The sequence below is a fragment of the Agelaius phoeniceus genome, chromosome 7 (assembly GCF_051311805.1).
Source record: "Agelaius phoeniceus isolate bAgePho1 chromosome 7, bAgePho1.hap1, whole genome shotgun sequence".
NCBI lineage: Eukaryota > Metazoa > Chordata > Aves > Passeriformes > Icteridae > Agelaius > Agelaius phoeniceus.
Genome location: NC_135271.1, coordinates 20,823,507 through 20,841,985, shown reverse-complemented (window position 1 = coordinate 20,841,985; position 18,479 = coordinate 20,823,507). Strand labels below are relative to the sequence as shown.

General features: G+C 41.4%; 1 protein-coding gene across 4 annotated transcripts in view; it reads right to left on the bottom strand.

The window, feature by feature from the left end:
• Positions 1-18,479, bottom strand: part of MYO1B (myosin IB) — a 107,141-nt gene that overhangs the window by 73,645 nt on the left and 15,017 nt on the right. For all 4 annotated transcript variants that reach the window (XM_077181179.1, XM_054636415.2, XM_077181180.1 and 1 more), the window contains 2 exons: positions 17,809-17,949; positions 4,399-4,514 (listed from right to left, as the gene is read on the bottom strand). In XM_077181179.1, the coding sequence (XP_077037294.1) occupies positions 4,399-4,514; positions 17,809-17,943 (251 nt within the window). In that variant the 5' untranslated portion in view covers positions 17,944-17,949. Of the gene's footprint in view, positions 1-4,398; positions 4,515-17,808; positions 17,950-18,479 lie in introns of those variants that run through there.

The following is an 18,479-nucleotide window of genomic DNA, read 5'->3' as shown; positions in this document are numbered from 1 at the left end:
CATAGCCTAAAAAACATGCAGAGTGACTGAACTCTTATTTGAATGTAGCTGGCCATTAGCAATACAGCTCCCACTTTTACTTCGTCCCCCAACTTAAAATAATCTGTATTTTTTTCAGAGCAAGCAGGTAGGGCATCTCAGACCATAAAGGGGAGCCAAAAGCCACCTGTCACCTTCCCTGCCAGGGACAGAGAGCTGCTAGGAGCCAGGAGACAAGGTTAAAACAGAAAATTCAAGAAAGCACCTACTCTCCAACCCCTTATTGCCAATCTGTTACTGGTAGGGAAGTGATAGAGCATGATGGTTACAAATATGTGGGATGATAATCTATTTGGTTTCCCATTGCATTGACTTCAACGATGCCAGCAGCTGCCTTTGTCACCAGGGAAAAATCGGTGTAAAATAGCAAGATAGACAGCTTGGTTTGCTCTCATGACTAGCTCAGCCACAAGGTAAGCAAAGCAGCAATTACATCAACTGAAAGAGTAATTACATCAACTGAGAGAGCAGAACAGAAGTGTAAGAACTGCACAAATCAAGCAGCAAACTGTTTGAACACTGAAATGTCATACTCTGCCCTGCCAAGTCAGAGACAAGTTTGATCCTGCCTTGCAGATAAAGACAAAACCAGCAAGATTAACAACATTAAAACAAAAACAACAAGCCAGCAATTAAAAAGTTTGGTCAACTTCCTATTACACCCATGCAAATAGCCACAGACCATGAAAACAAGCATTCAAGGAGACCTAGAAAAATAACACTTCTATTACATGGTGCCACAACAACAGTAGCACAGTAGTGCACTCAGGGAGGAATGAACTATTAAAACAAAAACCTCTTGGATCAAATTTTATCAGCTATAACGCTATCCAAAATCACCTGACCAGAAACTTTCTCTCAGCAACTCAGTTTGGCTGCCCTGCCCATTCAAAGTGTGACTGTGACCCTACTCTAGTTTCCAGAGATCATTAAAAAAAAAAAAAAAAAAAAAACAGAAAAACAAACCTGTCCAAGCCCTGCAATTAAGTGTTAACTGGCGTCACTGAAAGCATCACTCACTCTCACAGACGCTCTTGAGGAAACACAGAGCAGAGGACGAGGTGTTCCCTCCCTCCTCTCTCAGATTAGGGCTGAGAAAACACCTGAACAGATTTTTCACCCCCTACAATGTGTTCCTTCCAGTGACCATACACAGCCGCAAATCTGCAGGTATTTCCTTCCTGTCATTATAAACTTCTGTCTTTTTCTCCTTCTGTTTCCCTGTGCTGGCCAAGCCTGCTCTTTACCTGGGACAACTGATATTCTCAAGCACAGCCTCCTCACCTATCACACTGAGGCACATACAAGCAGCTCCAGCCCAGACAGAAGCTCACAGAAAATTCTTGGAAAATCAACAAAACATGATTTTGGTTCTCCAGGAGCTTCCATACAGAGCTGTCCCTATGGGAACAACCCATGGCAGACTGTTCTAGAGATGCTGACACTTAAATCCTGGTCTTCCCAAACCTGAATGTTCTCTCCAAAACTGCAGATGTTGGAGAATTTGAGCTGTTACACCAACAGGAGATGGAAGAGTTTTGGTGCCATACTGACCTAGTATCTATAACAATCTCTAACCAAACCACTGCTAGAAATTTTGCTTTAATTAATTGCTTGCATTTTTCTAGCTAGCACTAGTACCAAAGTTACATTATTTATACAAAAAGAGATGTTGAAATAAGGAACACAGTATATCTAATTCTATTTCTAGACAAATTTTTTAGGTTGGATAGATTAGTTTCCTTCTAAACAATCAAGAGTTTTACTTTGCTCAGGATCACACAACAGAAGCCAAAAGTCTTTCCCAGTGGGTCTTCCCCACAATCAATTCTTGTGAAGAGTCCATGGCTCAACAGAGATTTACACATCAAAGAAAACCAAGTATGCACATTTCCACAAATCAATGGGGGTTTTTTACCCCCGTGGCAGAACAAACACCACAAATTGCAATTTGCCTCACAGCATCTCCTTATTAAAGTTCCTGAGCAGCTAAAAAAGAGCCACCTTAAAGATTGCAAGGTCTCTGAGGAAGTGCAGCAGCCTCCCTAGACACGCCTGAACCCTGCTTTTAGCAATGGCCTAGTGCTGCAGAGCAGCCAACCCTAGCATTAGCTGCAAGCTCCAAGGGTGGGATGATGCCAGCTCCGTCCCTAAGTCTGTCAGTCCTCAGTCTGTCCTGAGCAGCAGGGTAGGCAGGCACAGTGAATAGCCCAGGCCTGGCCCCAAGCCACGCTGACAGCTCCACTCAGGATCTATCAACCAGCAGCCAAGGACCAGCTCCGTGTTTGCAGGCTGGACAACTGGACTGGCACAAATCCTTAGGAACTCCACACTAAAGGGGATGAGAAGTGGTTTAGGTTTGCCAGAGATGCCATAAGGCAGCCTACATAGCACTTATTTTATACACCTACAACACTGCCCAAATATCTCTTGAAGATGGTGAGAATTCTACCAATTTTAGCAGAGCCAAAAGAGACTCTTCCTGATTCTGCAACTCCCATAAGCATCTAGAGACAGGTGGGAAGGGAAGCAAGGTCACCATAAAGTAAGATCATTTTATATTTCTACAGTTTGCAAATGATGTAATAGAAACAAAGATTATTTCCTAATCCTTTATTTTAAAAGATATTTTGTCCACTTCTGACACTTAGGTGTCAGAAGACAAAACTCTCACAGAAGCAATATAAAATAAAGAAAATTTGTGAAGAGATCATATCTGTCCAAACCAAATTAGGCCTACACTTTTCTTGACTGGGGACTCTATCCAAATTGCAAGGAAAATCTATTACTATCAACCAATTGAGATCTCATGACAAAAATTAAAAGTCAATATTTTCTCACTTCGGTCTCTTGCTCTTAAAGTAGATTTCTAGTGTTTGGGCTCCAGAAGTCATTGCTGTGAGGTGGGAACCTGACCATAAAATTATTGTCATTAGTGATGAATGATGTTTATGAAATACTTTTCTACCAAGTTCAGACTCTCATAATACACACAAGAATGACTCTTGACCATTTCTGTTCTGAAAAACCATCTCTCAAGGGACAGAAAAATGTGGAGATCAATATATTAGTATGTACTTGATTAAAGGTGTAACCAAGTACATACTGACTTTCAGGATGTCAGACAAACTTTAACTCACAAGTTTTATTTTTAAAATACTCCATCATTTGACAGCAAATTTTATGCAGCTGAACAAAATTAGCAGAGCAGAAAGTTCTTTTAGCAAGGAACTGTGTCAATTTAGCAAGCAATTGGGCTTGCTAAACAAAACAGTGACGAAAGAAAACCTGAATTTAGCCAGAGTTCAGAACCAAGAAGTCCAAGAACAACCAGAAATTTATTTGATCTGATTATTGGGCTGTTTGCATTTCAGACTATGCTTCTGGGAGAGTGACAGATGAAGTGTTAAGGCAAAAAATTAATCAGTTAACTAAATATCTTGCAGAACACTTTGTACACATAATTTTCATTTAACCTACAAGTTAACACTGAAACAAGATGTATAAATGTATGGCCCTGTTTAGACACTTATCTGACCACTGACTGACCCAGTCAGTCTCCTGAATTTGTGGCTGAAGGGTCAGGTGCAACCCCACAAACAGCTGGAAACCCTTCTCCTTCCCAGTGTCACTGAGGAGAGGAACAGCTGGCTCCAGCCTCACCTCTAAAACTGGCAAGGTAAAATTATTACAGCAACATGCAGACCTTGAGGACCACGTACCTTACCTTCAGCCACACCACCCACACCTGCAAACAGCACCTTGTCCTATTATTCATCCTATTTTAGTCCTAAAGTTTGCATTATGCATTTAGGGTGCTCTGGCTGTCCTTTATGAATGGGCTCATTTCCAGCCAGCACAGAGAAGACCAAGCTTTAATTTTCCTACAGTTACCATTCAGACATATCCAACACGTTTCTGCATTCATCGTGAGAGGGTTGGTTTTTTCCTGCATTGCACGAAGATAATTTAAGAGTTTCAGTTATCAAAAGTAACACTATATGATTCAAACATATTTAACACCTTGAGGCTCCCAGGAGGCATCTGGACTTTGAAAGAAACAGATTTCCTTGAAAACAGACTGCTTACTTCACTGTGCTGTAATACTGGCTACTGCTAACAGTTAGGGAGGAATGTTCTGAAATGCACATACCAGGGCCTAAGTGCATGAAAGAAGAAGAGTAACTCATTTTAACTTCACTTTAAAATACAGCTGAGTGAATAAAAATTCATTTTGGGGGAGTGGTGGTGTGATTTTCATTTTGGTAGCCTTAATCAACAGATCTTTTGAGGAGAGAGACAGCTGGTACCATCTGTTCCCAGACAGAATGAAAACTAAAATTTCTTTGCTGTACTTACATGTGAGGACTGAGTTCATAAAAGTTTCGGTTTCTGTATTCTTCCACTTTCTCTGGAGTATAAATGGGTAGAGATCTGTAGGGGTTTATTGATATCACCACGCTGCCAATGTATGTCTGTTGAAGGAAAAGAGAAAATTATTGTGGGATTTTCTTTTTGACATAATTTTGCTGCTTATATATTATTTACCCATTTAATAATTTTGTGGAAACAAACAAACAAAAAAAAAAGGCCTAATTGTAGCAATGAATAAATATGTTCATAATTTTCAAAACACCTTTTAGATACTCTCTCTGTTGGGTCCCAAGTAGCTATTTCTGCATAACTGAAAGCCTCTTATGAACATTTTCTAAAAGAAAGCCCAATCACACTATATTTCTGTGACTAATTCAGCTGGGGGAGGGAAAGGCAGAAGGACACAGATGTTCACGAAGAACTGACTCCATCTGCATGGCAAATGTCACACAAGCTTTGCTGCAGCCCTTGGCCACTCACACCAAACCCCAAAAGGCAAGGCTGGCACTGGACTGTGCCCCTCTTCCCAAGGAGGAACTTTATGTCACCTTGTCAAAGCCCCAGGCACAGAAGAAACCTGAAGGGGAACAGCCTTGGACAGGTTTCTGCCATGGTTCCTCAGCAGATGTGAAGTGCAATTTGTATTTTCAGATTCTAAATGTACTCACCATCACCCTTGGGAAGCAAAGGGAAAAATACGTTGTTTCACTCTGTTAGACCCCATGCACTGCTGGGCTCAAGGAAGACCAATTCTGTACACAATAAACTTGAATCCTTAAGCCTACTGTCAGATATCCCACAGCTTTCTGCGCCTCCCTCCAGCTCCAAGGGCTGCAAACAAATACACTGAGCGGCAAGAAATGCCAAAACCCCATTCCATCCTGCCTGCAGATACTGACCAAAGACTAATAAAAACCCCAAGTGTTTGGTATCTCTTTGCACAACTGTGAAACAAATAAATAACACCTGATGAAACATGTTTTTTCCAGTAACCAGTGCTCCCTAGGAGGTGTATATGCTCTACAGAAAGCCATAGGTTCCCATTACTTGGATTACATTTGCAGTAACTACAGAAGAAAAAAACCAACAATAGTTTTTTTTAAATGCACTATGATTCTAAAGGGCTTCTGTGCTGATATCTCAGCACCTGACAAACACTATTTGGATTTTTCCCCACATCACTTCTTAGAGAAAATACTGTAATTTGCACTTTGAAATGGGAGGAGAGGCATGAGGAGCCCAAGCTACTGACCAAGCATGTTCAGTAGAGCACCAAATTATGGCCAGGGCTGAAATTACAAATGAGAAATATTAATTGCTGCAACCCTTCCAGATCTAACTTCCATGCCTAAAGCAATTTCCTGCTAAATGCTACTAAATCTGGTCCTAAGCAGAAAGCGAGGAGAGGAATATTTCCCATTTTCCATTGCACACATATGCCCAGGCAGGCTGTGAACTCACATGGCATCTTCTGTCCCAAACTGAGTGGAATAAACCAGACTGCAGTGATAAAACAAGTGGCATGAGGCCTCCAGAGACTCTTAAAGCTCATCTTTGTAGTGTTTCCTATTCCTGGGATGGATCAGAAGCAGCCAAAAAATTAGGAGTTCTGCTCTTTCAAGCACACACCACAGTGTGTGCTTATGTAAATGTTCTTCAAATAAAGAAAAAATGGTTCTAGTTTTGTGGTCATCCTCCCCCTATGGAGGAAATAATTTTCCAGCTATGTCTAATCTCTTTGGCTGAACAAGATGGAAATGCTAAAATTGCCTTTCTACAGTGTTTACTTTGCTCTCTCTCAATACACGCGGCCTTGGCAATTTGGAAGTCTACAGATTCCTGGCAAGACTAACAGATGCCCAAGACTAAGAAGCTTTCTAGTCTTCCCAAGTGCACAGATAGCCCAATTAGGACTCTTTTCTGATAAAACAATAATAAATTGTTTCCTCCTAAATCTTAGGAATTTGTGAGCTCAGCCTGTTGTGAAACCAGTGCTGTAAAGTATCAGCAGAAGAGAGATGAAGGCCAAATCTTAAACATTATATTCTAAAACATGAATTCTTTGGAACACAAAGACTTGTCCTTATTCTGCTATCATAATAGCATACAATTTAATTGCTAAGTTCCTTGAAGTACCCTGGGACTTCAAGATAAAGAAAGATTACTGAAAGTGAAAACCTTGATTTTTAATTTTGAACACAGGCATTTAAATGAGATTTATTTAGAACCATGTCTTCATAGCTAAGTGCTGCTTAGACAATGTATTTTGGGAATTCAAGTCAGCTCTTTGCTGCCAGATACAAACAAATACGGGCCATTTCCTAAAATACTAATATTTCAAAAGGTCAAATGGCTATATTGAAACAAAGACATGCTCCAATCCATTTTAAACACCAAGCCAAAGTGTGCCAAGAAGTCATTGGGTTTGTTGCAAAGCTGCTTACAAGAACTAATACATTTCCTCTTCTGAAAATGCCAATCTCTCAAAGCTGATGCCTAATAGCTACTTGCTACTGGTGGTCTGTGAGACTGCACATAACAGGGATAAGCAGATCCGGAAAATAGCTTTCCCACATAACATCTGTCTTCCCACCAGAGCTCTATTATAAACAAACAAAATAAATGGCTTAAATCCTCGAGCGAGCGACAAGCACAGGAACATTCCAGTGCTGAAGGCAGAACGCCCAAGAGTAGTGGGAGACCATACCACAGCACCCCAGGGACAAAAGAGAGTCTTGAATTTCCCTGCTTAAGGACAAGAATGAAAGAAGAGTTGGCCTCATGATGATGGATGCACAGAATACAGCCAGGAGATTTGATTTCTTTCTTGGTTTGACATGGTCTCCTTATGCAAGTTTGGGTGAGATCTGCTGTCTCCTGAAGTTTTGCTAACTAGACTCCTAATAACACTCCTTCCTCCCAACTTCTACTTTAATGCAATTCACAAAGGTGAATTCTGTGAGTTTTTGCTCAGAACACAAAGCAAAAGGACCCTTACTCATCATTTCTCAGCGCATCTCTCATGTGGTGTGACAACACTGCTTCAGAACAGAGCATTCAAATTTCTGTCAGCTTAAATGACAACACACTCTGCATTCGCCACCAAAACAACACATACAACTCATTCCTGTTCAGATAAGGGGTTAACACCTCAAGCAGGAAGAAAATTCCAAATTCCAATTCAACTGGAAAAGCTGTTCATGTTTGTTACACATCACTTCTAAGTACTGGTCCAGATGCAATGACCAAGACTCTTTGATGTCCCATTTTCTCCCCCTAGGACTGGAGGCCAATGTAACCACTTGGGACAAGATATTAGTGCTACTTCCAGTTTACAGGGACCATGCAAGGCCTTCTGAGCCTGTCCCACCCAAGCAGACTGGCTTAAGAAAAAGCCTCAAATAGCAAGATAAGGCTCTTGCTGCTTGTGAGAAATGTACAGGCAGCAGCCTCTTCCCAGTCAAAGGTTAGGGAAAGTTGTTGCTATAAACTGGACATTTCCAGCTAAGAGGCTGCAGACACCTTTCAGTGAGCCCAGTGAAAGGTCCCCAAACAACCTCTGCTGCCAGGGTGCACAGTGAAATCTGGTACACAGGATAGAGGCAGTGCAGGCCAACCCAAGAAGGGCATCCTTTAAAAGAGCACTAGTACAACTAACAGAAGAATATTTCACACCCTGGGACACAGTATATTAATAAAGCTGTTTTTTCTCCTGTCAAAGTTAGACTTGCAGTGCCCCAAAGGCCAGAAGAGAGGAGACTGGATCTGCAGAAGCCAGGGAACACTACTGACACCAGTTGAGGCAGAAGCACAGAAGTTGTCCAGCTGGGGCTGTCATAAAAGCCTGCTCTGTATCCTTAAAAGCTTTTCTGGATCTGTGGCAATCTCTGCAAAGCAACCTTCTGCAGAGGTTAAAATCATTCAACATCTACACGGATTTGTGGCAAGCCTTTTGGAATTGTAGCCTACATCCCTTTTGTCAGCTCTGCTGAAAACAAACCCACTGCTTCTTACCTCTTGTAGCCTGTAACAGCCCAGAGAAATTGCTGCTGCACACAAGTCAGTCCTGCTGTAAAATGCCCCAAGTACAAATGTACCTGGCAAGTGCACTAATTCCCAGGGGGCAACAAGGTTTCTCTCTATTTATTTAATGTGTCAAACTTTGGAGCACAGAAATAGAAAACAAAAAAAATTTTAGTAAAATAAGATTGCTAGTTTGGATTCTTCCATTTATGCAGGCCAATTTTAATACTCCAGATACACATAATGCACATTGCTTTAGTAATGGCTATGCTCAAATAATCATTTGGTTCCTAGATCTTTGAAGAGTTTCAGATCATGTCACCAAAACGTTTCATTGAAATGGGAGACAAAGTAGATCAAAGAAAAGTGTGACTAGGTTTTATTGGAATTAATCCCAAACCAAGGCTGCCCAGCACTGTTTTCATTGTGGTGGAGGAGAGCTGTGTTCTGGTTTTCGGGCAGTTTTTTTAATATGACACGTGAAAATTCTCTTTCTAATATAATACTCATTTTCCTTTGTATTTGCCTGACCTACTGCAGTTCTGGATCTTGCCAACTCATAAGCATGTGTGCCACTGCATGTTCAGAACAGCTGAGGCCAAGGAGATGGCAGAGGAAGCCTGTACTTACATGTTCTAAGTGTTTTGAGCTGTCTCAATCTCAAACAGAGCCAGGCAAATTTAAAACTACAACTTTACTCTATATTGAAGTTTCCTATTTTAGTAAGCGTTACCAGCTAGATCAGTACTGTATTAAAATATCACCTATTATTTGAACAATCATGTTGTGAGCTCAAATTTGTTTTACAGTGTGGTTGGCCATAACAAAATAGCTAAATGCACCATGCCTCTGGTCCATCGTGTTTTTTCAGGTTGGAAGCACAAAGCTGCAAGAGACAATGTTTTAAAAGAGTAAGGAAGACAGCAACATGAAGACTAAAAGCAAAACCACCTGAGCCCATTGCTGTTTCTGGGTCTTTGATTTACTCATTCCTGTGTATGGGAATGGAGGTGTTTGTATTGCTTGGTGGAGAGGGATGGGCAGGGTACTTGAAAAAGACAGACAAACAAACAAACAGACGTGGATTTCATCCTGTAACACTCCAGGGTTTGCAGGCACTGTTCCACAGCAGCACATACAAAATAAACTCCACCTGTGATCCAAGCTGAGCAGCTGCACTTCAGGTTGAGGCAATGCTGGGCCAACACTCCTTGTGCTTCAGTGAGCTGGGAGCTTGAGCAGGGAAATATATCACTGGACTGCTGAACAAACACAGACTATTCTCCATGATGATGAAAACCCTCTTGCTCAAGCCCACCTTCTTGGAAACAGCATTTTAGTCCCAGAGATACAGTGGACAAAGTCTGTATGTTGTAATAGGAAAAACCCCCAATCCTGGTAAACTACTCTCTGTGCTTAATGCAGTTATTAACCAGGACAGGCAGCCGTGTAAAACCTGCATGGGACAGTAAAGGCTGTAAAAAAACCTACCTAGAAGAGCAGTGGATGAGGTCCTGAAGGGATAAGAAGGGAAAAACAATCAAGGAAAATAAGAAAGTGAGGAGACAAAATAACAGTCCTGTACAAAGTACATTAATGGCTGATATAATGACTCAAGAAAGAAAGCTCAAAGAGGTCACACAAAGGCAGAAGCCCACATTTGCATCCCAGAGCAAACAACGACAACACAGGCAACCTAAGTCAAAGAGGATAACCACACTACTAAAATGTCCTTCAATATGGGCTTGATCCTGCAAGCCACTGTGCAAGCAGCAGCAGCCTGGACAAGCTGTGGGCAGCCAGCAGTGGCCAGGATCAAGCCCTTAACTGCACTGCAAGCTGTTTGAGATCCAAGCCCTGGAGTAAGAGCAGCTCATTTGCCAGAAGACACCCACACTGCAAGTCGGAGCGAGTACGCGAAGTGCATGCACGAGCGCAGCCGATCAGGTTTCACTTCTGAGCTTCTTGAGGGCACAGAAATCTCTGCCCTGCTCAGTGAACATTGCTGCTAACCTCAATATCATCATGAACAGACTCCAGTGCTGTTATTAATGAAGCAGGCTAATCCTCTCTGCTTGTCTCATCTCTGGCTACACTGGGATGATTTATACAAACAAAAAGAGTCCATACACAGGATACAAATACAGGCAAAACCTGAAAATAGGCAATGAAGAAGTCAACTCAAAGGTGACATGAGGAATTTTCAAGACACTGTTTAAGCACCCTCAAACATCAGTGCCTGCCCACTTTTCAAAAAGGAAAGACTTGTTTTCACAAGCAAACAGTAGCTGGAGATTGGATATGTCTGTGCCAAGAAACCACCGGTGAAAACATTAGTGAGAGCATTCATTCCAAAATATTCCATTATTTCTGTATGAATAAAAGGTGGGGGGAGAGAAGGGGAGCTTTCTGCCCTGTTGCAGCCAAGGCTATCCTATGCTCTTCAGGGTGAAAGCCGTGTTTTTACAGCCCTTGGACACTTTTGCTTCTATTTTTTCATTTGTCAGTCTTTCATTAATCTTCCTTCAGTGTTTTGCTATCATATAATGTGCACTGAAACCATCACAAAATGACCCAGATGTCATCATCACCTTAGTGAAGAAATACACAGTATTTTGAGGCAAAGCTAACACTGTAACCGGAGGCATTTCCTACACTTTCTCCTCTCTTTTTCAAAGTATCACATCAGAGGCAAAAAAGAAGGAGTGTGTAGGGGAGGAGAAGACCCCTACACACAGCCCACCAAATGCATTCAGTTTTCTCTGATCCTTATTACTGTTTTCTTACTCCTTCATGCAAATACTGCATGGAGCCCCACAAGCAGTGCCTCAAACACGAGGCTCTGAATCGTGGGAGCTGTACAAAAAGGAAAGGAAACAAAGCACTGCCTTGAGATAAATAACTCTCCTCCCACAAAGCACTTCAAGGTAAAAAGCAGCCAACCTGCTGTGAAAATCTTTACTCCTGACTCTGGGCAAGTTATGAAGTTTGTTTTGCTGGAGCAGGCTGATGTGAAGGGCCAGAGGACCCACAGGATTTTTATCTAGATAACAAAGCAAAGGAAGATTTGCAGGGAGGCAGAATACTTCTTAGGCCACAAGCTATCACAGAAAAGATGTGCCTTGGGCACACAAGCCTTTCTTCACATCTGAAGAAGCAGCAGGCTTCAAGGTCCTAGCCTGTGGCAGCTGCAACAATATTATTACTACAACTCAGTAGCTTCCCTCAAAGGGCAAAACTGTTGAGGCACTGATGGGAAAATTGCTCAAATTGACACAGGCATTCCCCAAGGGAGGAAGAGAAGGAGATGGGAGGAAACTCAGGTCCCCTGGGCTCCCATCACAGGCAGATGGAGGCTGCTCTGATCCAGCTCTCAAACCATCCTGCCTTTAGGAAGCTGGACAGCCACCACACCTGCCACTCCTCAAACTCCCAAAGGGAGACCAGCAGCCCAGGATGGACTCGCTGGCTAAACACAAGTAAACACATGAAAGGACAAGAGAGCAGGGTCAGATCTGGCAGGAGGAAAGACTCTCATGTGTGTTGCTGCAGGAGCAGCAAAGCACAATCCTGCCACCAGCCAGCACACACGCAGCTATGACGTACCCTAAATCCACAGGGGACAACAGCCCTCATCAAAACCCAGCCAAGGACCCCACCTGGCCCCAAGAACCACATTTTAAAGGTGAGCATGATCATGCTGGCATCAGCATAATAAAACTGAGAATAAAATTGAACTTCAACAGTCATTCAGTTACTACTACCACACAGATCTTCCCAGTAAGCTGCATTTGTGTTGCCCAATACCACAAGTCTCTTCTTCACAGCATCAGTGGGATGGTTACACAAGGCTGATGCAGACCAGGACAATTGGTCCCATTCACATAAATGTGTTCCCTACCCTGTTCTTGCAAATGTAGCATCTGGAATACCAGGTACGAGTGCAGCAGGAACAAAGAAACTGTGCTTGACAGCAATTCAGTGAAGTCCTAAATAATCTAAGGTAGTTGAAAATGGATGAATCAATAGTATAGACAGACACGGTGGAGTAAAAGCAAGTCAAACCCAAAAAGGTTAACCCTAAAATATTAAAGCAATCAAGATCAACAGGAAGCAGCTCAGTCTATGAAATAAGCACATGTCAACAGCCATGCCAGCAGAAGGCAGCCATAAGGATGGTACCTCAAACAGATAAAACAAGAGTTATTACCCTGGAATGCCAAATATTTAATGTTTCAGTGATAAAACAACAAATGTTCAGTAACATAAGACTGCTGCTGCCCAAAGCAGCCCACAAACTCCACGCACCAGAAAGTACAAATTAAACGCTGACATCAGAGAAAGATTCTGTTTTGTTGTAAGAACAAAAAGCAAACAAACATTTTCTTGTAAGGAACAAAATGTTGACCTCTGCAAATTTGGGAAGACTTCAAGAAACAACATAACTGTGGGGAAAAATGTGCAGGGCAGCAGAATAAAGCCATATCTGACCTCTAAAGGCTGACTCCTGTGAGCCTACACAGCTCCCCTCCCCTCCAGACTCCTCACACCTCCCTTGACACTTCCACATCTCTCACAAAACAGCAAACCCAGCATAAAAATAAGTTTCAGACCAATACAAACACTACATTTTACCCAAAATCTCTACCATTCATGAGTCACTGTAAATGTATATATAGACAGATGCCCCCTCCCATTTGTCAGCATCCCAAACTGCAAAGGAAAAATAATTGCTGAATCGGATTCGGCGAGCATATTTCAGCCAACTTAGAAAAAAAAACAAACCTTAAGAGAGGGAGTTCAACAGAACAAGTCAAAAATTCATCAATCACACACAAACTGAATTTTATGAATGTATTTAAAGTTTTCCATGCGGTCTGCAGGTCACACATTTTAACCACACAAAGTGCTCCCTGAAACCTTCAAATAATCAACATTGTGGGATTCTTTCCTACTTGCTAATGCATTGCCCATGAGCCACATTTTACTTCGTAAAGTTAACGAAAGACTCCCACGGGCTTTTGTTACCAACAGTTACAGAAAAGAGCTTTTGTGGAACAGCAATGCAAATTTTATCAATGTAAACTTTAAGAGTTGCAAAAACAATATAATAAACAATTACAGCTTTCTAATGAGATTTTTCTTGGTCAGACATACCTCAGACATTTCCAGACATGACTAAACTCTAAGATTCCCATTTCCAATTAACACATGCGTGTTACCCAACAAACCCTCCCCCTCCCAAAGCCACTCAGCATGAGATTACTGCAGAATTTGATGGTCTTTAGTAGAATATTTGGCCTAACTCCAGCTCCACCAGCCTTCATGCTTATTTTTATAGGCACAGCCTCCAGCTTTGCGCTCTAGTATGTAACACAACACCCAAGTCTATTAAACTTTCCACCAAATACACATAAAATTGAACAACAGGTAATCAGGCCACAATCTGCTCCCTCACTCTTAGGAGGGAGCTCATTGCCGTGTTTGCACCATGGCATGAAGTGTTCTTGAAGGGCGTACAGTGAATGTGCCTGGGATGATACAAAAGGGCCATCAGAGGATCCAGAGCTAAAGAGCTCCAAGAGCTTTGCCTCTTGCAAAGCGAGCTCTGGTGGAGAAGATCTAGAGTTTCAAAGGGGCAGATGGAGCTGGCACTAGGATCTCCAACATCAAACACTCGGCATCGAACATAAAAACTGTGAAAGAGACTAGAAAAGGCACAAAATCTTCTAGTGGAATGAGCCCAACCATCTTGTCATCCTTGGCTATGGGGAGGGGAGAGGTTTGGCATTGTTCACTAATGGCTCGATCTGAGTCTCACATGTCATAGAATCACAGAAGAGTTTGGGTTGGCAGGAACATTTAAAGGTCTGTAGTCCAATCAATCCCCCCTGCAATGAGCAGGGACATCTCCAACTAGATCAGGTTGCTCAGAATCCATCTCCATGGTGACCTTGAATGCTTCCAGGGATGAGGCAATCACCTCATCACCTATCACCTCTCTGGATGGCCTGTTACAGTGTTTTACTATCCACATCATGAAGAAAATTTCTTGCTTATTATCTAGTCTAAATCTACCCTCTGAGTTTAAAACCAATATTCCTCATCCTGTCACAATAGGCTTTACTAAAAAGCTTGTGTCCATCTCTCTTTAAGTCCCCTTAGTGAGTTTACCTACCAAGACTGGCTAACACCATCGTGCAGCACCTGGCCAACCTCACAGCATCTTCAACGTTATCCATGTTACAGGTCTCATTCCTCACAACAAACCCTTCTGAAGGTTACAACTGCACCTCCCTTTAAAAACTAACATATGTAGCACTGACAGAGCCTTCAGTCTGCAGGAAACCATGCAGACTGCATGGTTTAGAAAACCATGTTGAGTAAGCCTGGTTTGCTGCAGCTTGACTTTGTTCTTTAAACTTGAGCACAACTTCGGGCAGTGCCTGCGGTGGAATACTGACATGAGGGCTGAACTTAAGCCCACAGCTCAGCCATTAAAGGACAAGTCCATACCTACTGCCCTCTGAAAGGATCCTGAGAGGTCAATTTCTCTATGCAGCTTGTTGGAGGAGCAGAAATCTGCAGTGTTGGTTAAGCAGCAGCAGCAGCTCTTCAGTAGTGCAATTTGGTTTCCCCTGGATGCAAACTACAGATTTTACATGGTAAAACAAGCCCTGCTTCCAGGTGTAACAGAGGCTCCATTGTCCCCATCAGAGTCTAAAACCAGAAATGCAAAGTGTAGTTGCCATGAGTGGCAGCAGCAAGGAGAAGGTAGAGAAGAGTTTGTACTTGAAAATTAACGTGGTTGTTACAGTGAGCACCATTCCAACTGTTACTGTTTTACAAATTTTCTAAAATATGCAAAAAATTCGCAAGGCAGCAAAACCCAGCTGATATGGAGAGGAGACAATATTCCTCAAGTGATTTGGTAAATAAAACCATGCAGCATCACAAGCCAAGTAACTTGCATACTTGGAAGCAGCATGTGGCACAGGCATGAACATCTCTTTTTTCCACCACTGTACGTAGTGAATGTTTTAATATTTGCAAAGATCTGTGACATTTGGCCTTCAAATTCTAGATTCACACACAGAGCTTGTAAGACCTTGAAAAAACAGACCTTCCCACCTGCAAGCCAAAGGATCCTACATTGCTAGGGAAAAGTGGCACCTGGTATCACCTACCAAAGAACATAATACAGATAATTAAATTGCACATCAGTGCCAGGTGCAGCAGAATCAGAAACTGGGGGAAATACATATTTCAATGTCACCATCTCAAAGAAATGTGTTTGAACACACATTGTCAGCTAGCTCATAACAGCAGAGAATAACAAAATAGAACACCCATTTGCCATTACAGCATTCAGTTTCTTTCAAGAAAAAACATATCTAGTCTGAATTAAGCAGAAACATGTAATTAAATGCAATCCATAGGAGTTGACAGGAAAATCCATAGCAGTTGACTGGAAAAAAAAAAAAAAAAAAGAAACCAAAACCCCCTTTGGCAAATCCGCTTGCATTAGATTTATAGCAATCCTTCATAAGAAACTGCACAGTCCAGGGTGCCCTCACAGAACAGGTCTGCATCTTTATTGCTTTAAATAAAACTTTCAAATATGACCCAAAGTGGGTCATATCAAAGGCTGGGTCTCCTTTAATCTCCAGGCAAACAGCTCTTTCATTTTCTTTTCCTTCATATTTTCTTGAGTTAAATGGAATGGGATGATTCAGAATCACCCACTGTTACTGCAGGCACTAGGAATAGAGTATTAACCCTAAAACTGATGTGGAACATATTAAGCATACAAGCCACTGACTGGAAAAAAAAACCTCTGATTCCCAGAAGAGGCAGCCACTGCAGTTATTGGAAATGAAGGATTTGCCAGAAACAAGAGGAAAGAGCAGAAAAGAGAAGTCTAATATCTACTTGTCTGTATCAACAACCAAGGGTTATCCATAGGGAACAGAACCCATTTTCAAAGACCAAGGAAAATTCAAGACACAAAGTTTTGCAAATGTAACTCTCAAAGGTATAACAGAAGTTTAAAAACAAAAAAGGTTAATTTTTTTAACCATTGAGGGAAAAACGTTTCCACAAATATGCATCGTTTTGGTTTCTTCTTCAAACAAGATTTTCATGGATACTGAGAGTCTTTTCTTAATCTAATTTTACTGTTTAATTTAAATTGTCAGTACAACCTGAAGGAGCAATCAGTGGAAATGATACAATAGCAGTTAGGAGCAACTGTGTATTACCAATCTAATGTGCACAGAAAAGGGAGCAGGCCTGATTGAACAAAAAATTGAGAAGAAAGACATGGCAGACAATGAATAGCAGACTATCAGCTTCTTCTATCTCTTAGCTATAGACTATAGCTAAGAGATAGAAGAAGCAAACAAAAATAGCACAGATCCTCCCATACCTTTTCCTTTCCAATCTCCAGAATAACAAAACCATCATAGTTCAAATGCTCAGCAAGAATGAAAAATATAATCACCCCAAAAATTAAAAAGGGGAGGAAGACTAAATTATAATTAAGTACAGAACATCTCTTTGATTTTAGTAAGCTGCAGACATGATGGCTTGCAGATCACAGATATACTTTGGTTTAAATATTTAGGCTCACCAGCAGCCTTGGAAAGTCTCTTCAAACTGTTAAGTTCACACACCCTAAGCAATAAAACAGATACAATACCGTGCACATTTTAGCAAAAGTGGAACAAAGAGATGAAGCAGGAAACTAAAAGCTTAACTGGAATCACCATTTGCCTCTTCATTCCCTGCCTGTGTTCTAACTGCCAGTTCACAACATCTCTCCTGTGATCATCACTCAGAGATTAATATGCCTGAAGACTTTGATTACTTCCACATATATCCAAGCTCATTGTATTTAGTTTAAAACCCAGCCTTTGCAATAAACATAACCTTTTTGCAAATCAAAGATAGCAGGCAATATTTAAGATACCTTTAGCATATTCTGAGCGTGTATTGTTTCTGCTTCAGCCGCTGTAACATCCTGGAAGTGCCTTCCCTGTATATGAATTATTTATAACTGCAATGCCCTCTGACAACAGGAGCATCAAAGTTACTGCCAGCAGCAGTTCTGGAACTGCTCTTTATGAAAATCAGAGGTCTCCCATGTCGTGTAATGGAGAAAAAGAAAAAGGAAAAATACCCCAGATGGGGAAGATCAAATGCAAAGAATGTAGTACAGGAAAGGCTACAGCACAAGTAAGGTTTAAAACATCCCTAATACAATGGATAATGTTCAGGCATTCAGTCTGTGTGTATTCTTATAAATAAACACATATCTTAAGAATGACAGCATAGCTCCCCATAGGATGTTATTTTTTAACATATACTCACATAAACTTCATTGTGATCAAAGCGCTTCTTCAGGTTATTGATGAAGGAGTCTTCATTAAGTGGCTCTAAAAGAACCATATCTCCCACCCCAATCATGTCGTCTAAAAGCGATGTCTTGACCTCCATTTTGGCCATTTTGTCCTGGGAAAAACAAAAGAAACAAGAATAAAACAAACAGCAAAGGTTAGCGCAAGGTTATTTTAATTATTCACAGGCATTATCTAGTAACACTACTTGAGGAATAAAAATTGAAAGAACACTACATTAAAATCATGTTTCCAAGGAACATTCTCAAAGTCATTGCATCTACCCAGGTAGTCCACATGATTCCAAAATTTAATTTGTAATAGTCAACAATGCCTTCTGGTCCACTTTACATCGAACATGAAACTCCTAGAAACAGGATTGAAGATTCCAGTGGGCATCGAAACCTCAGTATTCACATGATTTCAGCTCAATGTTCAAGTGCATGCAAGACTGCGTTTTATCAAAAGCTTCATCGGGATCTCCACACTAGAGTTTAAATTTGTCAGTAATACTAATCTGAGTTTCTTTTCCACCTCCATTAATACTGAAATGGAAACCAACTCAGTGAACCTGCTCAGAGACAAAAACCACACTATTTGATCTTAGTTCATGAACCCTGGGCTCTAAAGTGCCTATATTCCAGT